This window comes from Eptesicus fuscus, chromosome 10 (assembly GCF_027574615.1).
Source record: "Eptesicus fuscus isolate TK198812 chromosome 10, DD_ASM_mEF_20220401, whole genome shotgun sequence".
Taxonomy (NCBI): domain Eukaryota; kingdom Metazoa; phylum Chordata; class Mammalia; order Chiroptera; family Vespertilionidae; genus Eptesicus; species Eptesicus fuscus.
Genome location: NC_072482.1, coordinates 8,038,363 through 8,060,076, shown reverse-complemented (window position 1 = coordinate 8,060,076; position 21,714 = coordinate 8,038,363). Strand labels below are relative to the sequence as shown.

The following is a 21,714-nucleotide window of genomic DNA, read 5'->3' as shown; positions in this document are numbered from 1 at the left end:
GCACAGACCAGGCCAAGGGACCCCGCCAGTGCACGATCAGGCCAGGGAGGGACGTGGGAGGTTGGCCAGCTGGGGAGGGACCATGGGAGGGCTGGCTCCAGGGCATATCCGGACCATCTTGCTCAGTCCCGATCGGCTGGACCCCAGCAGCAAGCTAACCTACTTGTCGGAGCATCTGCCCCCTGGTGGTCAGTGCATGTCATAGCGACTGGTCGACTGCTCAACTGTCTGCCCCCTGGTGTTCAGTGCATGTCATAGTGAGCAGTTGAGTGGCCTTAGCATATCATTAGCATATTACACTTTGATTGATTGAATGGCCGACCGGACACTTAGCATATTAGGCTTTTATTATATAGGATGAACTCCTGAGTGCTTTGTAGTTTGGGTTATAATTCATTACTGCTTATTTTGTTGCTCAAATTGTTCCAGCTTTAGCTATTGGAGGGCTCTTTTTACTTGGCTCATATGTCCCTTTTGTATACTCCCATCAATATGATCCATGTTCATCTTGTTTATTTCCTACCCCAGTCCTAAAACAGGCTGTTTCTCCAAGAGCCCTGATTCCTTGTATTGGAGAATGCTCAATGCTCTTGGGATGTCATTGCTTGCAGGCTCTCTCAGCTGCCAGAGTAAGGAAACATTTGTGTGTGTACCAATCTATGTGTACATATACCTATAAATATCAAGCCAAACAAGAGCTCTTACTGATGTCTCCAACTATAATCCATTACCACATAGATCATTCTAATCTCTATCCTTTGCTTATCTGTAAACTCCCACATGGATAGTGAAAAGAAACCTGACTTCAACCAGCCACCATCCAGAACTGTTAATCCATACAGCCCCATTTACCCCACCCCCCTTCTTGGGAAACAACTTCATCACCTAGAGTATAGTACTTATGTCCAGGTCTTTTGCTTTTAGTCTTACAGACTACTTGTTTCCAAAGTTACTTAGGTCAGCACCTTTTCCTCCTACTCTCCCTTCAGTGAGGTTGTTTTATACACTTGTAATACAGTAAGTCTGTTTTGTCACATTATGCCTTCCATCTGAAATCTCACAACCTCCTAAATGATTTTTTAATAGCATACATTAAGGTTCACTCTTTGTGCTGTAAAGTTCTATGTGTTTTTGACAAATCATAGTGTCATGTACCTACCATTCTAATACCATGCAGAATAGTTTCACTGGCCTAAAACTTTTCCCCATACTTCACCTATTCAAACCTCTCTCTCTCTCCTTCCAAACCCCTGGCAACCACTGATCTCCATATCACCACTTTAGTTTCCATTTTCCAGAACATCTTATAACTGAAACTAGAGGCCCAGTGCATGAATTCATGCACAGGTGGGGTCCAGCTGGCACCCCCCAATGGGGGTCCAATAGGGGCTGGGCCAGTGGGGGGAGGGGCTGCGGGAAGTTGGCTGGTGGAGCTGGGGTTGGGGGGTCTATCGGAGGCAGGGCCGGCAGGGGGGAGGGGTTGCAAGAGGTTGGGGGGGGGGGGGACAATCGGGGCCCAGATCTGGCTCGTTGGCCACCGCAGTGCGCATAACAGCGACCGGTCATTCCGGCGTTCCAGTCGCTTGGCTTTTATATATATAGATAATATGGAATATAGCCTTTGCAGACCAGCTTCTTTCAATTAGCAATATGTATTTAAGATTTAGCCATGTTTTCTTGGGACTTGGTAGCTCACAATTCTTTTATAGTATTCCATTGAATGGAGGTACCAGTTTGCTTATTTATTCACCTACTGAAAGACATCTTGGATGTCTCTAGGTCGTGAAGGTCAAAATAAGGCTACTACAAAAACATTTTGTACAGATTTTTGTGTGGTTTTAAGCTTTTAAAGGAGGTTTCAATATAGCAGTTAACATCATCTCTTCTTCCTAAGTAGTCTTTTAATTCTGTTAGCTATCACTGAAGCCACCCAAATCTCTTCCTACCTATTTTGCACATCTGCCCAAGCAGCCTCAAGTTATCTTATACAATTTTCACTGCTAGACACTCTTCAAAGCTCACCCATGAATTTAACTCAACTAAATAAGCATTTACAAAGGGCCTACTATGTGACAGACACTGTACTAGGACTCGAATGATGAATGAAACAGTAATCTCAGCCCTCAATGAAAGAAGTAAAGCACTTCGCTTGGAGCACAAAGTACAATGTACCCAAGCTTGCCCCAGCAGCTCTCTTTCCCTGAAGTGGCTGTCTTAACCTTAAGTAGGAACTAAAGAGCTTGGGGCTCTTTAGGGGTATTAACTGCCTGTATATTTTTATTTATTTGAGTCTCTCCTCTCCTCCTGCCACTATGTGTCTGAGCTGGCCATATTCCTAACTGTCTTGCAGGTATGACATAGACCCAGTGCCATCATAGTCAATAGGCATTCCTGAATCTTATTCTATCAATGCAATGCCATTCTTCCATTCCTATTTCTTACAGGGCTTAGAATCATATACCAGTTATAGTCTTGAAAATATGAAAACGAAAAGACCATGATGCCCCAGCTACAGGATGATAAAACTGAAATGCTAGAGTACTTATAGTTTAATATTGCCTGTATCTCTGCAATTCCTACTTTTCCCAATATAATAAGAAATAGAATAAATAACTCAAACTCTATTGTTTGTATGCAAAATGACTGGATGAATAAATGCAAAATGGCTTTATAAGGAATAGGACACATTTTATTCAGCAAATTTATTTCTCACTATCTAATAAACATAATAAAGGTGTTACTAGACACAATCTAACATGAGGTCCAACAGTACTAGTATACGTGATCCACTCCTGGGAATTTATTCTATAGAAATAATTTAAAAGAAGAAAAGTATTCTGTGCAGAAAAATGTTCATTACTACATTACATATAATAATGAAAAACTAAAAACAAGAACACAATCCACAATGCTGCAGCTGCCCCCGCCACTTCATTGTGTCTGTTAGGGCCCCACACGGTTTTCCTGGGGAGAGTTTAGAGAACTCCTGGTTTGGGAGCCAGCGAGCGCTGGCGCGCAGATCCCCAGAAATCATCATGAGGAGTTCGTTATGTGGAGCACTGGCTTGATAGCTGAGGAAGAAGGTGGACCTCAGTTGTGAGGGATTAGTTTAGGAAGTTGGATTTTTCTAAAGTAGAACCATGTTTAACGTTTTGTTGGCCTCGTCCTCGTTTAAACTTGGCGTTATGCAGTGTGGGAGAGCAAGCTGTAAGGTGTTTTGATAAAATGTTTATTGGAGGTTTGAGCTGGGATACAAGCAAGAAAGATCTGACTGAATATCTGTCTCGATTTGGGGAAGTTGTAGGCTGCACAATTAAAACAGATCCAGTCACTGGACGATCAAGAGGATTTGGATTTGTGCTTTTCAAAGATGCTGCTAGTGTTGACAAGGTTTTGGAACTGAAGGAACACAAACTGGATGGCAAATTGATAGATCCCAAAAGGGCCAAAGCTTTAAAAGGGAAGGAACCCCCGAAAAAGGTTTTTGTGGGTGGCTTGAGCCCAGATACTTCTGAAGAACAGATTAAAGAATATTTTGGAGCCTTTGGAGAGATTGAAAATATTGAACTTCCCATGGATACAAAAACAAATGAAAGAAGAGGTTTTTGTTTTATCACATATACAGATGAGGAGCCAGTAAAGAAATTGTTAGAAAGCAGATATCATCAAATTGGTTCTGGGAAGTGTGAAATCAAAGTTGCCCAACCCAAAGAGGTATATAGGCAGCAACAGCAACAACAAAAGGGAGGAAGAGGTGCTGCAGCTGGTGGAAGAGGTGGTACTAGGGGTCGAGGCCAAGGTCAGGGCCAAAACTGGAACCAAGGATTTAATAACTATTATGATCAAGGATATGGAAATTACAATAGTGCCTATGGTGGTGATCAAAACTATAGTGGCTATGGCGGCTATGATTATACTGGGTATAACTATGGGAACTATGGATATGGACAGGGATATCCATAGTTCCCATAGAGCACTTACGGCAAGGCGTCTTGAGGGGGAGGCAATCACCAAAACAATTATCAGCCATACTAAAGGAGGACTTTGGAGAAAACAGGAGGAGATTGCTAAAGTAACCCATCTGGCAGGACGACATTGAAGATTGATTGGTCTTCTCTTGCTCTAAGATGATTATTTTGTAAAAGACTTTATAGTGTATAAGACACAATCGTGTCCAACTGTACATAGCCGCCAATTAGTTTTCTTTGGTTTTTACTTTGTCTTTTGCTATCTGTGTTATGATTCAATGTGGATTTGTGTTTATCCCTCTCTCTTACTCTCTGTAAAAAAATCAATAAAATATATTAAAAAAAAAAAAAAGAACACAATCCACAAGTAGGAAAATGGATGAACAACCATGGGTAAATTAGGTCAACAGCATAATATATTACAATTCAAAATAATTTGAAAAAAATTATATGTGAAATGCCTGATACACTGAAGAGAAACAGTAGAATATAAGATCACAATATATATTTACACATTACAAAAATAGGTATATATAGAGACTGAAAGGAAACATATAGAAAATTATTTAGTTAATGAAATCAACCACATTTTTCCTTAAGAGTTTTCTTTTATAATACAAGTTTGAAAGAAAAAAAAGTGCATTTCAAAAATATATATTTTTATTGATTTCAGAGAGGAAGGGAGAGGGAGGGAGAGAGAAATATCAATGAAGACAAAGAATCATTGATCAGCTGCCTCCTGCACACCCCTTACTGGGGGATCGAGCCCACAACCCAGGCGTGTACCAAGAATTAAACCGTGACCTACCTACTGGTTCATAGGTCGATGCTCAACCACTGAGCCACAGGGACCAGGCAAAAGTTTATTTCTTTACTTTAGATTGATTTTTGCAGGTCCTTCCAAATCATATTGAAGAGAAAAAAAAACAACAAAAAACCCCCACATAAAACCTGGTGAGGGGGGTGAAGATAATTGAGCCCAAGAAATAAAAGCAGCTAAAATAGCCTACTCCCTGATCTGGATCCAAGCTCTGCCAGCTATTAGTTCTGTAATGTGAGATACTGACTAGTCTTTAAGAGTCCCCCTAGAAAACGTATTCATAATGTTTGTGATAATAAAAAAATAAGTGTATAATAAGTGCATGATAAATGATAAGTAGTTATTCCACTCATATATATGTGTGTTGATCAGGTAACAGTGTTGGAAAAAAATACTGTGAAGACTATCAATACCTTTTTTTAATATATTTTTATTGATTTCAGAGAGGAAGGGAGAGGGAGAGAGAGATAGAAACATCTATGATGAGAGAGAATCATTGACTGACTGCCTCCTGCACACCCCCTACTTGGGATTGAGCCTGCAACTCAGGCATGTGCCCTTGACCAGAATCGAACCTGGGACCCTTCAGTCTGAAGGCTGACGCTCTATCCACTGAGCCAAACCAGCTAGGGCTATCAATATAATCTTAAATCAGCACATATTTTGTGTTGATTATTTGTCTAGTTTTGGCAAGACTACAACTTATGAAAATCTGCTCTTAAAATGTTTTCTGTAAGAAAAGAGTGCCATTGTTTAATTTTTTTACTTAATTTGTTGGTATCCTGTAAAAAAAAAAAATTACCTACTGACTTTTTGATATTTCAAACACGTTTTTTCTCATTTTACTTATTAGTTTTACCTTTTGTACTCATTAAAAGGCTTTAAAAAAATAATATTTCATTCAAGGAAGAGGCTCTGCTTTACTCACCTTTGAATTGCCCCAGCATCAGGCACAGTACGTATACAAAACATATAGTTAACAATGAATATTCATCCATTGAATTCTTTAAGTATTTTTCATCTCACTACAGAATTAAATTATTTAACAATCTGGCTACAGAAGAGTTACTTAGCACAGCACATTCCTAATAGAATTTTCCAAAAAGGAATTTCTATTTTATTCAAGAACCTTTCATTAACAGAAACCAGGGAACAATGTGCACAAGAAACCAACAGAATGGCATTACCTAGAATTCACTGCATTGATACATACCTGGGGTTGCTAAAGGCAACTGGGCTTGAGAATTTTAGGCTTAAAGACAGTAAATTCCCCTAAATACTTGCCCCTACAATTGCAAATGAGACTGACACAGAAATTTCCCTCATCTTAAGAAAGTTGAGAGAAATAAATTTATACTAAGTAAATCATCTAAAAAAGGAAAAAAATCTGATTAATAGGATCTACCAGTAGTCAATAGCTGCCTTTCTTCCCTTGATACAGCACAGTGCATAAACAGAACTAATACCTTCACACAGGTGTCTCCAGCAGTATGTCACCTTCCTGTTTCTCTCTCTCCTTTTATTCTCTCATTAATTCACTGTCACATTCAAAGGAGCTCTTCAACAGCTACACCACAGCCAGCAACAAAGGCAGGCAGAGCCACTGGATCAGCTAGACAACATTCTAGAACACATTCTAGAATACGATCATTAGGATCAACCCCCTCTCTGAGATAGGAAATGTCAGGGCTGGTCGCTACTTCGGAACTGGTCCAGGGAACATGTCTGAAGTCTATCCTTTAAAGATGAATGCTAACAAGGCACAGAAAAGCACCTGCAAAAATCTGGCCTGTACTCTTGGTAAATCTTCATTGTTTCAAATTACTCTAGCGAGCCACTAAGTGTAATAAACTGCTTAATCCAGACTGATTTGTAACTAAGCAGCTGTGCTTTATTGATGGAAATTTGAAGGTAAGAGTTACAAATAACATATTTAATATTATAAAGGAATCTACATTGTATTTGATAAATACAGACACCCTAAAGAAGTAGTACTGTACACTCTGCCAAGCACACAATGTCAAAACAGTGAAAAATGTTAAGATACCAGCTCATAATTAGTCATTCTACTGCTAGGGAAGTGATTGCAGGCAATTTCTGTGGGAAAAGTAATGTCTGAGCTTGGAACAAGCAGTCCCTCTCTAAGAAAGAAGTGGACACTTAAGAACTGCTTCAGCCTGCTCATAAATATTCCCATCTACTCAGAGACAGACAGCAGCTGGTCTACATAATCTAACTGATTCTGAGCAGAAGCATTGTAAGAAAAATAAAATAAAATAAAATAAAAGAATGAGTGTTTTTCCATTTCCCTGGTCCAATATGAGAAGACACTTTAGGATTTTTCCTCCAGTGACTTTAAGCTCTTTGCACTCCAACTCTGGGACCAAAACATTATAATCCTATATAATAAAAGGCTAATATGCAAATTGTCCATTTAACCAGGAGTTCGACCAGGGGGTGGGGCCAGCCGGCCAGCCAACAGCTCACCGCCCCTCCCCTCGGCCACCCCTACCCGTGCACGAATTCGTGCACCAGGTATAATTATCTTTTTTTTTTCCCTAACAGAAGCCAACAGACACACACACATGCACAAACACATGTGTACATACACACACAATAAATTTCTTTAAACCATAAACACACAATTCTAATTCTAGTACGTAAATTCAAAAAAGCAAAAAGTTAAAAACGAAATTCTCTCACTGGTTTTATGACATAATCTGTTTAAGCAGTAGAACAATAATGATTTATTCTTTACTGGTAACATTCATTCTTTAAAGGAGGATATCTGTAACTTTGCAAAACAAATGAAAATATCAAAATCAGGTTCAAAAGAGTTTAGAATTACATACCAAATAAACAAAAAACAAAACACTATATGCTGTGCTCTGTAATAAACCAGTCACTACTTTGTGATAATTTCAATTTAGTTAAATTGAAAACAAGCTATTGAATATTCCAGAAAAAATTTTTTACTTCCAAATTAAATTACTGAACTTTTAAAGCAAATTGATAAATCTGTACCAACACTATTATTTGTAACAATCAACAGCTCATGTTTCCAATAAAGACGTAGAAATAGTCTCATTAAAAATAAATTCATTTTAAAGGTTAACAGAAATGAGCCAAGACTGTATTTGGAGCTTCATGTTTCATTATGCTTAGGGTCACATAAGGAGACCAAAAAGAAGTGTCTTACGCTAATACATCCAGGTTTTCTAGACTGAAGAGATACTTTTTTGCCTATATAAAATTTAATCCAAAAGTGTGTTTACATCCCACAGATTATTTAGTAATTACAGATGGAAAAAAACATACGAAAAGCAATATGGTGGTCACTAACTTAAGCAAATAATCAAAATTAGCTACTAGTACCAAGCATAGCACACCCTGACTCTGTGAAACCCCTGATGCTATGCAGCAAGAAGTACACATCAGCTACAAAGTATTCTGGCAAAAAAAACGCTCACGCTAAATTTAATCATGAGTTAACTAATTAGATAAATCTGGAAGGTTGGACACTGCATAAAAATAGATTTTGACCAAGGCTTAGAGTCTTCAAAAAAGTCAAGAAAAACAAAAAAAACAAACAAAAAAGGCAGAAAAACCATTGTAGGTTAAAATAAAATAAACATACTCAAAATGTTTGAACCATGATTAAATCCTGGATTAAAAACAAAATTAAAAAAAAAAAAACTTTTAAAAAAACATTCTGGGAACAATTAGGAAAATCTGAATAAGGAACTGTGTATTAAATGTTATAAAATTGTTTATATTTTTTTTTTTAGGTGGAAATGGTATTGTGGGAACATAAAAAAAAATCCTTATTCTTAGAAAGGGCATGCTGACTAATTTGGGGTTGGAGTGTCAGGATGTTTGCAACCTGCAGCAGAAGGCAGCAAAGAATTAGAGGGGAAAAGCAAATATTACAAAATACTAATAACTGGTCAGTCTAAGTGAAGGGTATACACATATTATGTTCTAGTCTTCTAATTTTTCGGTAGGTTTGAACATTTTTAAACAATAAAGTTGGGGAAGAGGAAGAATGAGTGTGCAAACTTGAATGTTTTTATCCACTTGAGGTACTGTCCTTTGCTTACAGCCCCACCCCAAAAAAGCCCCACCCAAATCATCATTACATTTCTCTTAGCAGCAAAAGATGATAAATACTAATGCCTGATGGGTAGCACAAACATTAAACTCTTTCTTTTTCTAATCACAGGAAATGCTGCCTAGAAAAACAAATTCAGAAGAGAGCCCTTCAAGGGTGAGTGAATTTAAAAGCCTAGTCTAAGGAACAACACAGTTCCCAAACCTTATTACATAAGTTAAAAGAAAAGCCCCAACCAACTTAAAAGAAAGCCAGTCAGCAAGAGTAGTAAAATATTTTCAAAAAATGCAAATCATATTGCCTATTTATAAATTTAAATGTTTTTGTCAAACATGATTTATCACCAGAGGCAAAAACAATGTTAACATTTCATTTATTTATCTTCAAATGGGTTAACCCTTTGCACTCGCTTGCTTTTTCCTTGATTCCTTTATTCTACTTGGAATTTAATTTTTTAAATACCCCAGATTTTACAAAGTGCGGCAGTAGAATAAAAAACTGGTTTCTTTTCATACAAACTTATTTATTTGGATTTTTTATATTTCAAATTATTGATACATTCAAAGAGTATAAAAAGAGCTGCTAGCGATGCTAACCGTGTCGAGTCACACTCGACATCCGAGTGCAAAAGGTTAAGTGTGAAAGAATGCTGAATGTATATAAAAAGTTTAATGACCACAAATCTTTTTTCTATTAGGATTTCATTAGGTTGCTTACAATATGTTAAAGCTAAAAGATTGAGACAACCTTTGAAAAATATGAAACTCTAAAGAGGATCTGTAGAGATTTAAAAACTGTGCCAGGCATATAGTGGATACTCAAATATTTGCTAAATGAATACTTACAGAATACAAGTACACTACATGCCTTTAAAATATGCTACTGCTTAACAAAATAGGAGCATGTGAAAAAATTTTCCCTAATTAAGATCACAACATTGCAATAATCAGATATACTAGTACACTGCAAAATCCTAGCAAAAACCTTGCAAGGTACAGAAAGTGTTTGAAGAAGTATATTTACTCTATCAAAAACTAACCACAAGTCCTAAGGGGATCCTCTTTCACAAAAGAAACCCTCCACATACATAGAAGGGAAATGCCTTTCTCATGAATCAAGAAGCTAAGTTCTAGAAAACAATGATGACACATGCTTTTAAGAATCAGGGCTATTCCTTAACACCTCTAGAGGTTTCTAGAGCCACTTTTCCAGTGAAAAATATTCAAACCTGCAGAATTTATAAGAGACCTTTCACAGAACATTGGGTTCTAATGTGGCACAATATCCTGGGTGGAAATTGATTCTGAGGAAAACAACAAATTCTTGTTCCTAACTGATCTCTTAAAAGACAAAAAAGGCCTATATCCCGCTCAAGGACTCCTGCCATGCCCATAGTCATTCTTTTTGCATCAAAGGAAACAAGCTTTACTTCCATGTCTATAATTAATTAAATCAAGAATCAGCACCTGAAGCAAGGCTAGACATAATGGAAGTGGCCAAAAAGGCAGGGTGAAGAGTACTGGCTAGACTGATACCATCTAAATGGTTATTATTGGCCACATGTGGCTATGAATCTTCTATTACTATTGACTCTATTTCTTTGTCTTTTACTCTGCACCAGCTAATAGTGGTGTCTTTGCTGTTTCTGGAACACATCTTAAATACTCTCTAGCCTCGGGGCCTTTGCACTTGTCACCTTTGCCTGGACAATCTTTCTCCCAGATACCACATGGCTTGGTCTTTACCTATTAACTGACCTCCCCTACATAAAGAAGCCTGCAGATTTATACACCCCTTCCCTAGCATCCCCTTATCCCCTTTTTATTCCATAACACTCATCACCTTCTGATATATTACATATTTATATATTTATCTCTCCTTCTGCAAGAATATAAGAAAAATGAAGGTAGACTGCCAGTTTCATTTTCTGCTATATCCCTAGTGGTAGGAGAGTGACTAGTATACATTAGGTATTCAGTTAAATATTTGTGGAATGAATAAAAAACTAGACACTTAAAAGGTAGGCAAGGTTCACATTGCTCTTATTTCTGGAGCCTAAAAGTCTCTGTCCTACAGCATATTCAGTAAATATTGGAGAAAGGGAGAAGAGGGAAGAGCTACCAATCTAAGTAACAACCACATCCTTAAGTGAGCAAGAAGAACAGAGGAGCTGTTAGAAGAAATAACAAATCAAATATTTATTTTATCTCACAGTGCGGGCTACCTTCAAAGGACAGATGGAGTTAAGAAAAGCATTTAGGAAGTAGTATATTTGAAGTTTGCAAAACAAAACAAAATACCAGTAAGCTTATAGTTAGAAACTGTACTTAGAGAATGTGAACAGCTTGAATTACATGGAGGAAAATAATGCAGAAAGTTAGGAATGGGGAAAAATAAACAAATTTCTTAACAGTAACATTTCTGGCTAGGAGTGGGGGAATGGAAAAGAGTTTGCAACAGATGTAGCAAGATATCACAGCAAGAACAAAGTCTGGCAGGAATAGAAAGTATAAAGGTCAAATTGGAGATACATATTGAGACCACATATTTACACAGCTTACTGGGAAAGCAGCATTAAAGTTCATACCCAGTGATACAGAAAGAATCTTCTGTGCTTCTATGGTTATCAGGAAAAAAAAAAAAAATCACACAGCCCAAAGGGGTAATAATGCAGCTGTGTGAGGGCAAAGATAACATTACTATAGAACTTTGCTTCGTTTTTTCAACCTACTGGCAAAATTAATGTTGTACTTTTAATGCAGCATTAAAAATGTTTACCAAAAAAATCTAACATATAATGTTTTCTCCCAACTCCAGTAACTTTTAACAATCAGCAATTTTCAAAACATGCTCTCTAAGGGCAAGAATATGCAAGTAAGTAAAACAGTTCTAGACTTGCCTTGAAACACAGAACTTTTCTCAGGAAATACTAAATCCATTAAAATACATTATTTTAAAGGTATGTTTTATTGTGAAGGCATGTCCAACAGTAATACAAGTATCCCCCACTTTTTGATCATGGTGAATAAAACAAAGCATGTGTATGCCTGGTACATTGAACTTGCCTGCACCCACCATTCGTACTAATCTTAAAAGCTGTGGAAGTTACCTTTGGTTCTGCTAGTAGCAAAGTAATCTCTTCTAGTGGGCATCCAGTAATGGATAAAATAGACAAGTCTATTGCTTGAGTATCGGATTGATGGGTATACGAAAGTGTGGTGTTACATTATTTTATACTTACAGGGAAATCAGTCTTTTTAATAAGTGAAATATACATCACATACACTATACATATATTACCACTACTTTACACAGGCTGTGTATTTACCATACCATTCCTGCTTTTACTATATTTAATGTTATTTTAGGCTTTGTGTATTATCTGGCATGATTTGGTAGGTTATTTTTTGCATCTGGGAATATTCCAAATTTTTTCCATAAAAATTAATTGTAATAGTTTCTTTGCTTTGACACCATTATGACTTACGAAGTTTCACAGGAATGCTCTACTTTTAGATAGCAGAGTAAACTTGTGGTACTCCCTTTAAAAGAGAAAGCAGTTGAGAACTAAGCAAATCATAACCTAGAGGCATTAGATACACACCAGTTTCCAATGAGGAGTCATAATGCCAACTAACCTCTCTGTCTCTTGCTTCTCTCCTCTCCTTTTAATCTTGATTCAACAAAGGGCAAGCAAATGGTCTCAGAAGTTCTTTATCAAGACAACAGTGTTCACAGGGATTAACAGTGTTTATACAGCAGTGTTTAGAATTTACAAAAATCCAGCAGGTAACTTTGAACTACTCTTTGAAAGCAGACAATTACTACTTGGAGAATACTACTTATGATTTTTTTAGATTTTTACAGATTTAGGTTTACAGTCCCAATACTACACATGAGTAATAGCTATTCTCATTTTTCTCAGAAGAATACATTAGAGGACCATATTTTAAATATCTATAAAGAAAATTATGTTTTTTCTACTAACTTTCCATTTGAGTGTAAACATTTTGGTAATAAAATTACCGATTAAGTGAACATAAGATATTTCCCTGGAAAACTTTGAGAGCAAATTCAAAACTTTAAACCATTTTCTTTAAATCTAGAAACTAATGCCTCTGAACATCATCACCTATAACCTCTGACTCCTCTTATTACAGGAATGGGATTTCTCATGCTTTGAATCTCTAATGCTGGGCACACACTTAAACCCCCCTCCTTTGTTCTGAATCTCTCCTAGAACTGGAATTAAATTTCAAACTATGTCAGTGGGTACCATAATCTGACTCAAAATAAAACCCCACTCCAATCTAAACATTCTTGAATACTGGGTCTGAGATAAATCACTGACCTACATTCAGAAGTAAGTTTTAAAATTGGTAAATCGTAGGCTATCTGAATGAGATCATATGATAATTATCTTTGTACTTCCCAATGCCTAGAACATTTAGCAAACAACCTAAAAAATTTTTTTCATGGACATAGTTATGAAAAAAAAACTTAGGCTTCTTAATAACATGTTGAGTATGGAACAAAGTTAGCTTGTCCTATATAATAAAAGGGCTAATATGCAAATAGACCGAACGGTGGAACGACCGGTCGCTATGATGCGCACTGACCACCAGGGGGCAGATGCTCAACTCAGGAGCTGCCCTCTGGTTGTCAGTGCGCTCCCACAGAGGGAGCACCACTCAGCCAGAAGCTGGCAAGCACAGCGGCAGTAGCGGGAGCCTCTCCCGCCTCCACAGCAGCCCTAAGGATGTACAACTGACAACTCCCCTGTGAGAAACGGGCCTAAGCTGTCAATCGAACATCCCCCAAGGGCTCCCAGACTGCGAGAGGGTGCAGGCCGGGCTGAGGGACGCCCCCCCTCCCCCCGAGTGCACAAATTTTGTGCACCGGGCCTATAGTAACCATATAATAGAGGAACAAACAACAAGGAAAAGATTCCCCTTTCTGGCTAAGTATGGATTGTTAAATAATATAACATTCTTGTTTTCTTCAGCAATTCATTTATTACACTAATGATTAAATTTTCTTGGATGGAAAAAGTAACCGATTTGTTAGAAAAAAAACTAGATCAACATTTTTACTAATTAAAAACCTTATTTTTATCCACAAAACTGAGAATAAGAAACTTAAAACTGGAGGCTAGCAACTATATATCATTTAAGGATATTGATGGAGTTATTTCTTCACTTCCCAAGGATGATATTTCTTATGTGCAGGTGGTACTGGTAGCACCTTACTAAGCATAATTTTGTGTGATTACCACATTAAACCACTGCCACCACTCCCAAATCTGTTTACAATCTCCCTTAGGCAATAGAATCTCATCACAGCTAGGTCACTTAAGGGCATGGGTTACAAACTACAATGTCTATAGAAACTGGGTAGGTATCATAAGTGGGTTAGGCAAAACAAGGAGTGGTGAATCTGTGGCCAACACAAGAATGCCTGCCAGTCTAAAGGGGCAATGCCTAGTCAACTGTAGCCATCTGGAGCCACAAAAAGTATTTTTTTACTCTTTTTATGAAAAAAAAAAATTAATTTTTTGAATTAAAGTTTACAGTCAATATTACTTTGTATTAGTTTCAGGTGTACAGAATAGTGTGGTTAGACAATCATATACTTTATAAAGTGCTCCTCCCCTACACAACAGGAACCACACGTAGTTATTACAACATTATTGACTATATTCCCTATGCTGTGTTTTTTTTTAATGTTTTTATTGATTTTAGAGAGAGAAGGGAAGGGAGATGGGGAGAGAAGAACACTGATGAGAGAAGCATCAATTGGCTGACTCCTGCATGCCCCCTACTGGGGATCAAGCCCACAATCCAGGCATGTTCCCCGACCGGGAATCAAACCTGTGACCTCTAGGTGCATGGGATGACATTCAACTAACTGAGCTACACCACCGGCCAGGGCTCCTATGCTGTACTTTACATCCCCATGACTATTTTGTAACTACCAATCTACACTTCTCATTCCCTTCACCCCCAACACCCCTCCCCTATGCCAACCATTAGTCTGTTCTCTATACCTATGAGTCTGTTTGTTTTGTTTGTTCTTTAAATTTCACACATAAAATCGTATGGTATTAGCCATTCTCTTACTAAGTTATTCCACTTAGCATAATACCCTCTAGGTCCATCCATGCTGTCCCAAATGGTAAGATTTTTTTTTAACTGAAATAAGAAAGTTTATTACAGGGGCTGAAAGAAGTACCTTGCATGTTTTAAAAGACTACAGATTTCACTCTTTTCTTTGGCCATTTATTATTCATATTTTTCATCTTTTTTGTTGCTGTTAATCCTCACTAGAGAGAGTGGAAGGGAAGGGAGGGAGAAGGGAAGAGAGAGACACATCCATTGGCTGCCTCTCACATGTGCCCTGACCAGGGCAGGGATCAAACCTGCAATCCAGGTATATGCCCTTGCCTGGGAAATGAACCCACTGACACACTAACCACTGAACCACACCAGCCAGGGCTTTTTTCCTTCTTCTTAAAGAAAGCTTTAACATTTCATATTTTACTGGTTTAGTGGTGATGAAGTCCTTTAGCTTTTTCTTGTCCAGAAAATACTTTATCTGTCCTTTGATTTTAAATGATAGCTTTGCTGGGTAGGGTAATCTTTGTTGTAGGTCCTTGCTTTTCATCACTTTGAATGTTTCTTGCCAATCCCACTGGCCTGCAAAGTTTCTGCTGGGAAATCAACTGACAGTCTTATGGGAGCTCCCTTGTTGGTAACTAATTGCTTTTTTCTTGCTGCTTTTGAGATTCTCTCTTTGTATGATGTGTCTTAATGTGGACCTCTTTGGGTTCATCTTGTTTGAGACTCTCTGGGATTCCTGGACTTATGTCTATTTTCTTCACTGGGTTAGGAAAGTTTTCCATCATTTTTTCAAGTAGGTTTTCAATTTCTTGCTCTCTCTCTCTTCTCCTTCCAGTACCCCAATGATGTGAATGTTGGTTCTTGAAGTTGTCCAAGAGGCTCCTTATATTATCCTCAGTTTTTGGAGTCTTTTTTCTTTTTGCTGATCTGATTGGGTGATTTCTGCTTCCTTGTATTCCAAATCGCTGATTTGATTTTCTACTTCGTCTAATCTACTGTTGATTGCCTGTACTTTATTCTTCATTTCAGTTAGTGTTATTCCTCATTTCTGACTGGTTCTTTTTTTTTTTTATAGTTTCCATGTCCTTTTACATGCTGTGAGGTTCTAAGTGTCTTGAGCATCCTTATAACCACTGTTTTGAAATCTGTAACTGGTAATTTGCTTGCCTCCATTTCATTTAGTTCTTTTTCTGGGGATTTCTCCAGTTTTTTCATTTGAACCTGTTCTTTGTCTCTGCATTTTAGCTGCTACCCTCTGTTCATTTCTGTGTATTAGGTAGTGATGCCCCATCTCCCAATATTGGTAGAGTGGCCTTATGTAGAGGTGTCCTGTAAGGCCCAGTGGTGCAGCCCCTCCTCCCCAGTCACCTGAGCTGGGCACTATAGGTACACAACCCCCCCTAACCCCTGTGTAGGCTATGTGCAATGTCACGTTGTAATTGAGCCTTTATTGCTGTTGGCATGTCACTGGGAGGAACTGCCCATCCCCCCCAAGCTGACTGGCTGTGAGGACTGGGTGTAACCACAGTGGAGGAGCTACTGTGCAGGATTTGCTTCAGTGGGGCTTTGATGCCCACCAAGTCTATCCCTTGAGTATGTCACTCACGGAGGTGGTAGGGTGTGGTCTGAAGCTGTCCACTGGGTGCTCTGGCTCTGGGGCCTCACAGAAGGTGCAAGATCAGCCAATGCCTATGCCCTGCCTGGGGGCTACCTGGCACAACCTAGAGAGCAATCTGCAGATGGCTGCTACTTGTGCTGGGCTTAGAGGTGCCCAGGAGAGGCCAAACTGTGAATCAAGGCCAGCTGCTCCTAGTGCTGAGCCTGGGGTGACTTAGCATGAGGTATGGGCATGCATGAATCAAGGTCTGTCATTTGTATGGAAAATCCACTGAAATGGCTTGGGCAGGCCTGCCAGTTACGTGGGCAGGATCTCAGGGAAATCACCAATGTTAGTCAGATTGATGGAGATTCAGATATGACACCTGCCTATGGACTCTGTAGGGGGAGGGCTCAGCAAACGAGCAATGCCCTCTGTCAGCACTTCTGTCTGGAAGCACAATGCCCCTCAAGTCTTTGCCTTGAAATCAAACAATTCAGTTCTTCCTCTGGCATCCTTGGCAACTTTCAAGCTCCTAACCTAGAACTGGAGCTCAGAGTGAGTGAGTCAGAGTAAGTCCATGTGCAGGCCCTTTAAGAGGAACTGCCTGGGATTCCAGAGCTCTCCATCTCACTCAGCAATACTCCCTGCTGGTTTCTACAGTCAGAATTTATGGGAACTTGTCTTCCCAGCACTGGAACCCTAGGCCGGGGGTTCTTATATGGGGCTGGGACCCCTTGTTCCTGGAGGGGACCTCTGTAGCTGAGATATCTTTCTTGATTTTTAACCACTACATATGAGTGTGGGACCAGCCCATTCTGCATCTCCACTCCTCCGACCACTCTCGATGTGGCTTCTTCTATACTAGTATATCCTTAGTTTTAGAACTTCTGTTTGGCTAGATTTCAGGTAGTTATGAATGATGGTCATTCGGTAATTTAGTTGTAATTTTGATGAGGCTGTGGGAGGTTACAAATAATGCCTTACCTACACCACCATCTTGACCAGTACTCTATCACACAGAAATTAAAAGAGAAAAGAAAACTACTACATTTTTAAAGAGAAGCCAAACACTCAAAATGTTTGTGAAATCATCCCCTACTTTTAAAATACTGCAGGCCAAATCAAAAACATGTCAATGTGTACTTTTTTGTTTCCTGTTAAAATCAAAATGCCCCTGGAAGAGTTGGTTAGAAATTCAGTCTACATATATCAGCACAATGCCTTTAGCACAGTAGGGACTCAATAAAGACTTGTTAGATGAACAGATAGATCTGAGATTACAAGATAATTCAGGTGTTAAGAGAGACTAGAAGAATATAAAGCAAATTTCACATAGCTTCACAATTTCAGAGATCTGCCTCTCCTGTCCTGTTGAATCAATCTCCTATATCTTAATTATTTTTTATCTGTTCCCTGTCCCCTCCTCTCCCCCCCCCCCCCCCACACACACTAACAACTTAAGTGGTAACACCAACCTAAACTTAACTGATGATTTTACTTTGAAAGTTAACCCTTTGCACTCGCTTGCTTTTTTCTCGATTCCTTTATTCTAATGCTGTGTCGAGTCACACTCGACATCCGAGTGCAAAAGGTTAAAGTATTAGAATAAATTCTAAGATTGGGAGAGAGGTCGCAGGATTATGTTCATGTATTTTCCAACTACCACTTCCCTATTGCTGGCTCTACTTAATTTTTAATATATAACTGTCTGTTAAAACTGAGTTGGTGTCCTGACAAATTTTTATTTTACAAAAGGATTCCCTTGAGTATCACATTTCTCCAGTGCTTCACCTACACCTGGTGCTCAATAAATACTTGTTGCCTGGCATACAGATCTTTATTTACTAAAATAAAAGAAGCTGGGGGAAATAAAACTAAAGTTTTATTCAATTGAACAATTCCAAATGAAACATCTCAGGATTATATCCAACTATGCTTTTAAAAATACTACAATAATAAGGAAAAGGGAAAATTATGGAATTGCCTACATTGAAGGATGATGCAACAGTGAAATAAACCATATCCTTCAGTTTTCTCATTACATTGTTGTGGGAACCCTACCCAGAGTATGTTGGATGTTCAAGGCCAATCTCACTCAGCATGGGAATCCTAATCAGGATATTCAAGGCCAAGTTGCCATAGGCAGGTATAAGGACACTGCAGTTTCACTGTATACACTACGCAGCTGTGCCTAAAAAACTGATGTCACTATTTCAGCAAAAAAAACCTCTTTTATCTAAGTTAGTATAAACTATGTTACTGACCAGCCAGTGTGAAGCTGCATTGTAGGGAAGGTGTATAAAAGACCAGCCAGTGCCTGCTACATTAGCAAGGACTTCCTTGTATTTACTACTGTGTCTGCTTGCTACTTAGTAGGAATGGCTACTTGGACTACAATAAAGACTCTCTTATACGCCTACACTTATGTCTTCTTCCCATACCCAGGAGGTCCAGCCCCTGGCAGGGGGATGCATACCCAACAGTTAGCATAGTGAGCAGGATGAAGGAGTGAGTAGTCCCACAATTGCTGCAGCAAGCAGGGTCAAGGAGAAAACTTACTACAACAATTGTCCAAAATATTGGCATCATGTTTAAGGGAGGAATTAAAGAAGACTGGAAACACCATCTCTGTAGCCTGCTTTTAGCTTTCAATGAATATAGTTGAGAATTCAGAGCTTTTCATTTTCTGCCTCTAATAGCAAACAGAAGAAAATTAATAGAGGAAGATGATTCATAATTAGATAATCAGATGAATGCAGAGAGACAGAAAGCAGCACTCTATAGTCTTATATTTTTAGAGATAAAAAGAAAATATTGTATTTTCATCAGGTGGTCATTTATCAGGAAGGGTACTGTCACACAGTATTTTCCAATAAGAATATAGATCACCACATTCCACTAAATGTACATGTGACAGTATTCGTTCATCTTTTATGATGTTTGCATGCCAAAATCTAATTGATACAAAGAGGTTTGCTACACTTAAATTCTAATTAAAATTCCTAAAGGTTTGTCACTATCTTTTACTCTTACTTCTGTATATTATTCATAAAAATGACAATAAAATCTGAATATCCACTGTATCCATGTGATAAATGGTGATTATTTTTCCAACCTACCAGAGATTCAACATCAATTTTCCTCACCCTACCCCCAACTCTCACCTTCTTGAAGGTTGTTATTCTATTTATATAATTTAAAGTAACAAAAATGTATATAATTTTTATAACTAATGTTGGTTTTCTACAAAAAAAAGTTTTAATTATTCATGTTATATTTTATATAGTTACACATTATAACTACATTTCAGCTTGTTTCTTTCATTCAAAAATATAAATACTTTAGTTAAGATTTACATCTTAGCTTAAATAATTAGAGTAGAATCCCTCTCACAGTAACAATTAGCATTGCAGATTATCTATCTAACCATTAACAAAAATCACCAAAATACCCTGAGACCTCATTACAGAGGTCACAGATATGAGACTTATAACTACTCCCATATGGTTTAAAATTATGTGGGGTTTTTTTTAAAAAAGTAGACCTGATCAATTAGCACAGCGGGTTAGAGCACCGTCCCAGTATGCCAACAGTGCAAACTCACTCTGCCCAATCACGGCACATATAAGAAGCAACCAATAAATGCATAAATAAGTGGAACAACGAATAAATCAATCCCCCCCTCCTCTCTCTAAAATCAATCAATAAATAAAAAATGTGAAAGAAAGCATTCACAGAAAAACATCATTTAGTCTTAGTTTTGGAACAAAATTATTCCTGAGTACTGATTATGACACTACCCTGATTTATAAATGTTGACCTCACCATGTGATTTTTATTTTCTTTTTAATTTAATAAATCTTTATTGTTCAGATTATTACAATTGTTCCTTTTTTTCCCCCCATAGCTCCCCTCCACCCGGTTCCCACCCCACCCTCTGCCCTTACCCACCCCCCCCCCCACTGTCCTCATCCATTAGGTGTACGATTTTTATCCAGTCTCTTCCCGCACCCCCACACCCCTTTCCCCCCCCGAGAATTGTCAGTCCCCTCCCTTTCTATGGCCCTGATTCTATTATATTCACCAGTTTATTCTGTTCATCAAATTTTTTTATTCATTTGATTTTTAGATTCACTTGTTGATAGATATGTATTTGTTGTTCATAATTTTTATCTTTACCTTTTTCTTCTTCTTCCTCTTCTTAAAGAATACTTTCAGCATTTCATATAATATTGGTTTGGTGGTGATGAACTCCTTTAGCTTTTTCTTATCTGTGAAGCTCTTTATCTGCCCTTCAATTCTGAATGATAGCTTTGCTGGGTAGAGTAATCAAAGGGGTGCACCAAGAGTGTCCACCCCAGTTACCTGAGGTGGACACTCTTGGTGCACCCCTTTGTGGGCTGTGTGCACAGTCTTGTTGTAGTTAAGCCTTGATGTTGGTATCACTGGGAGGAATTGACCTCCAGGCCAATTGGCTGTGAGGATCAGCTGTGTCTACGCTGAGAGAACTTCTTGCTATTCATCACTTTGAATATTTCTGGCCACTCCCGTCTGGCCTGCATAGTTTCTGTTGAGAAATCAGCTGACAGTCGTATGGGTGCTCCCTTGTAGGTAACTAACTGTTTTTCTCTTGCTGCTTTTAAGATTCTCTTTGTCTTTTGCTCTTGGCATTTTAATTATGATGTGTCTTGGTGTGGTCCTCTTTGGATTCCTTTTGTTTGGGGTTCTCTGTGCTTCCTGGACTTGTAAGTCTATTTCTTTCACCAGGTGGGGGAAGTTTTCTGTCATTATTTCTTCAAATAGGTTTTCAGTATCTTGCTCTCTCTCGTCTTCGGGCACCCCCATAATTCGGATGTTGGTATGCTTGAAGATGTCCCAGAGGCTCCTTACACTATCTTCATATTTTTGGATTCTTTTTTCTTTTTGCTTTTCCGGTTGAGTGTTTTTTGCTTCTTTGTATTTCAAATCTTTGACTTGATTCTTGCGATCCTCTAGTCTGCTGTTAGATCTCTGTATAATATTTTTTATTTCAATCAGTGTATGCTTAATTTCTAGTTGGTTCTTTTTCATATCCTCCAGCGTCTCACTAAATTTAT

At 38.3% G+C, this 21,714-nt stretch overlaps 2 protein-coding genes across 2 annotated transcripts in view; one reads left to right on the top strand and one right to left on the bottom strand.

The window, feature by feature from the left end:
- ZFAND3 (zinc finger AN1-type containing 3) overlaps nucleotides 1–21,714 on the bottom strand; it is a 368,849-nt gene that overhangs the window by 181,206 nt on the left and 165,929 nt on the right. The window lies entirely within an intron of this gene.
- On the top strand, nucleotides 3,207–3,963 carry LOC103295494 (heterogeneous nuclear ribonucleoprotein D-like). The gene has a single exon (XM_054722489.1). It carries the CDS (start codon nucleotides 3,226–3,228, stop codon nucleotides 3,961–3,963), a length of 738 nt encoding a protein of 245 aa, XP_054578464.1. The 5' UTR covers nucleotides 3,207–3,225.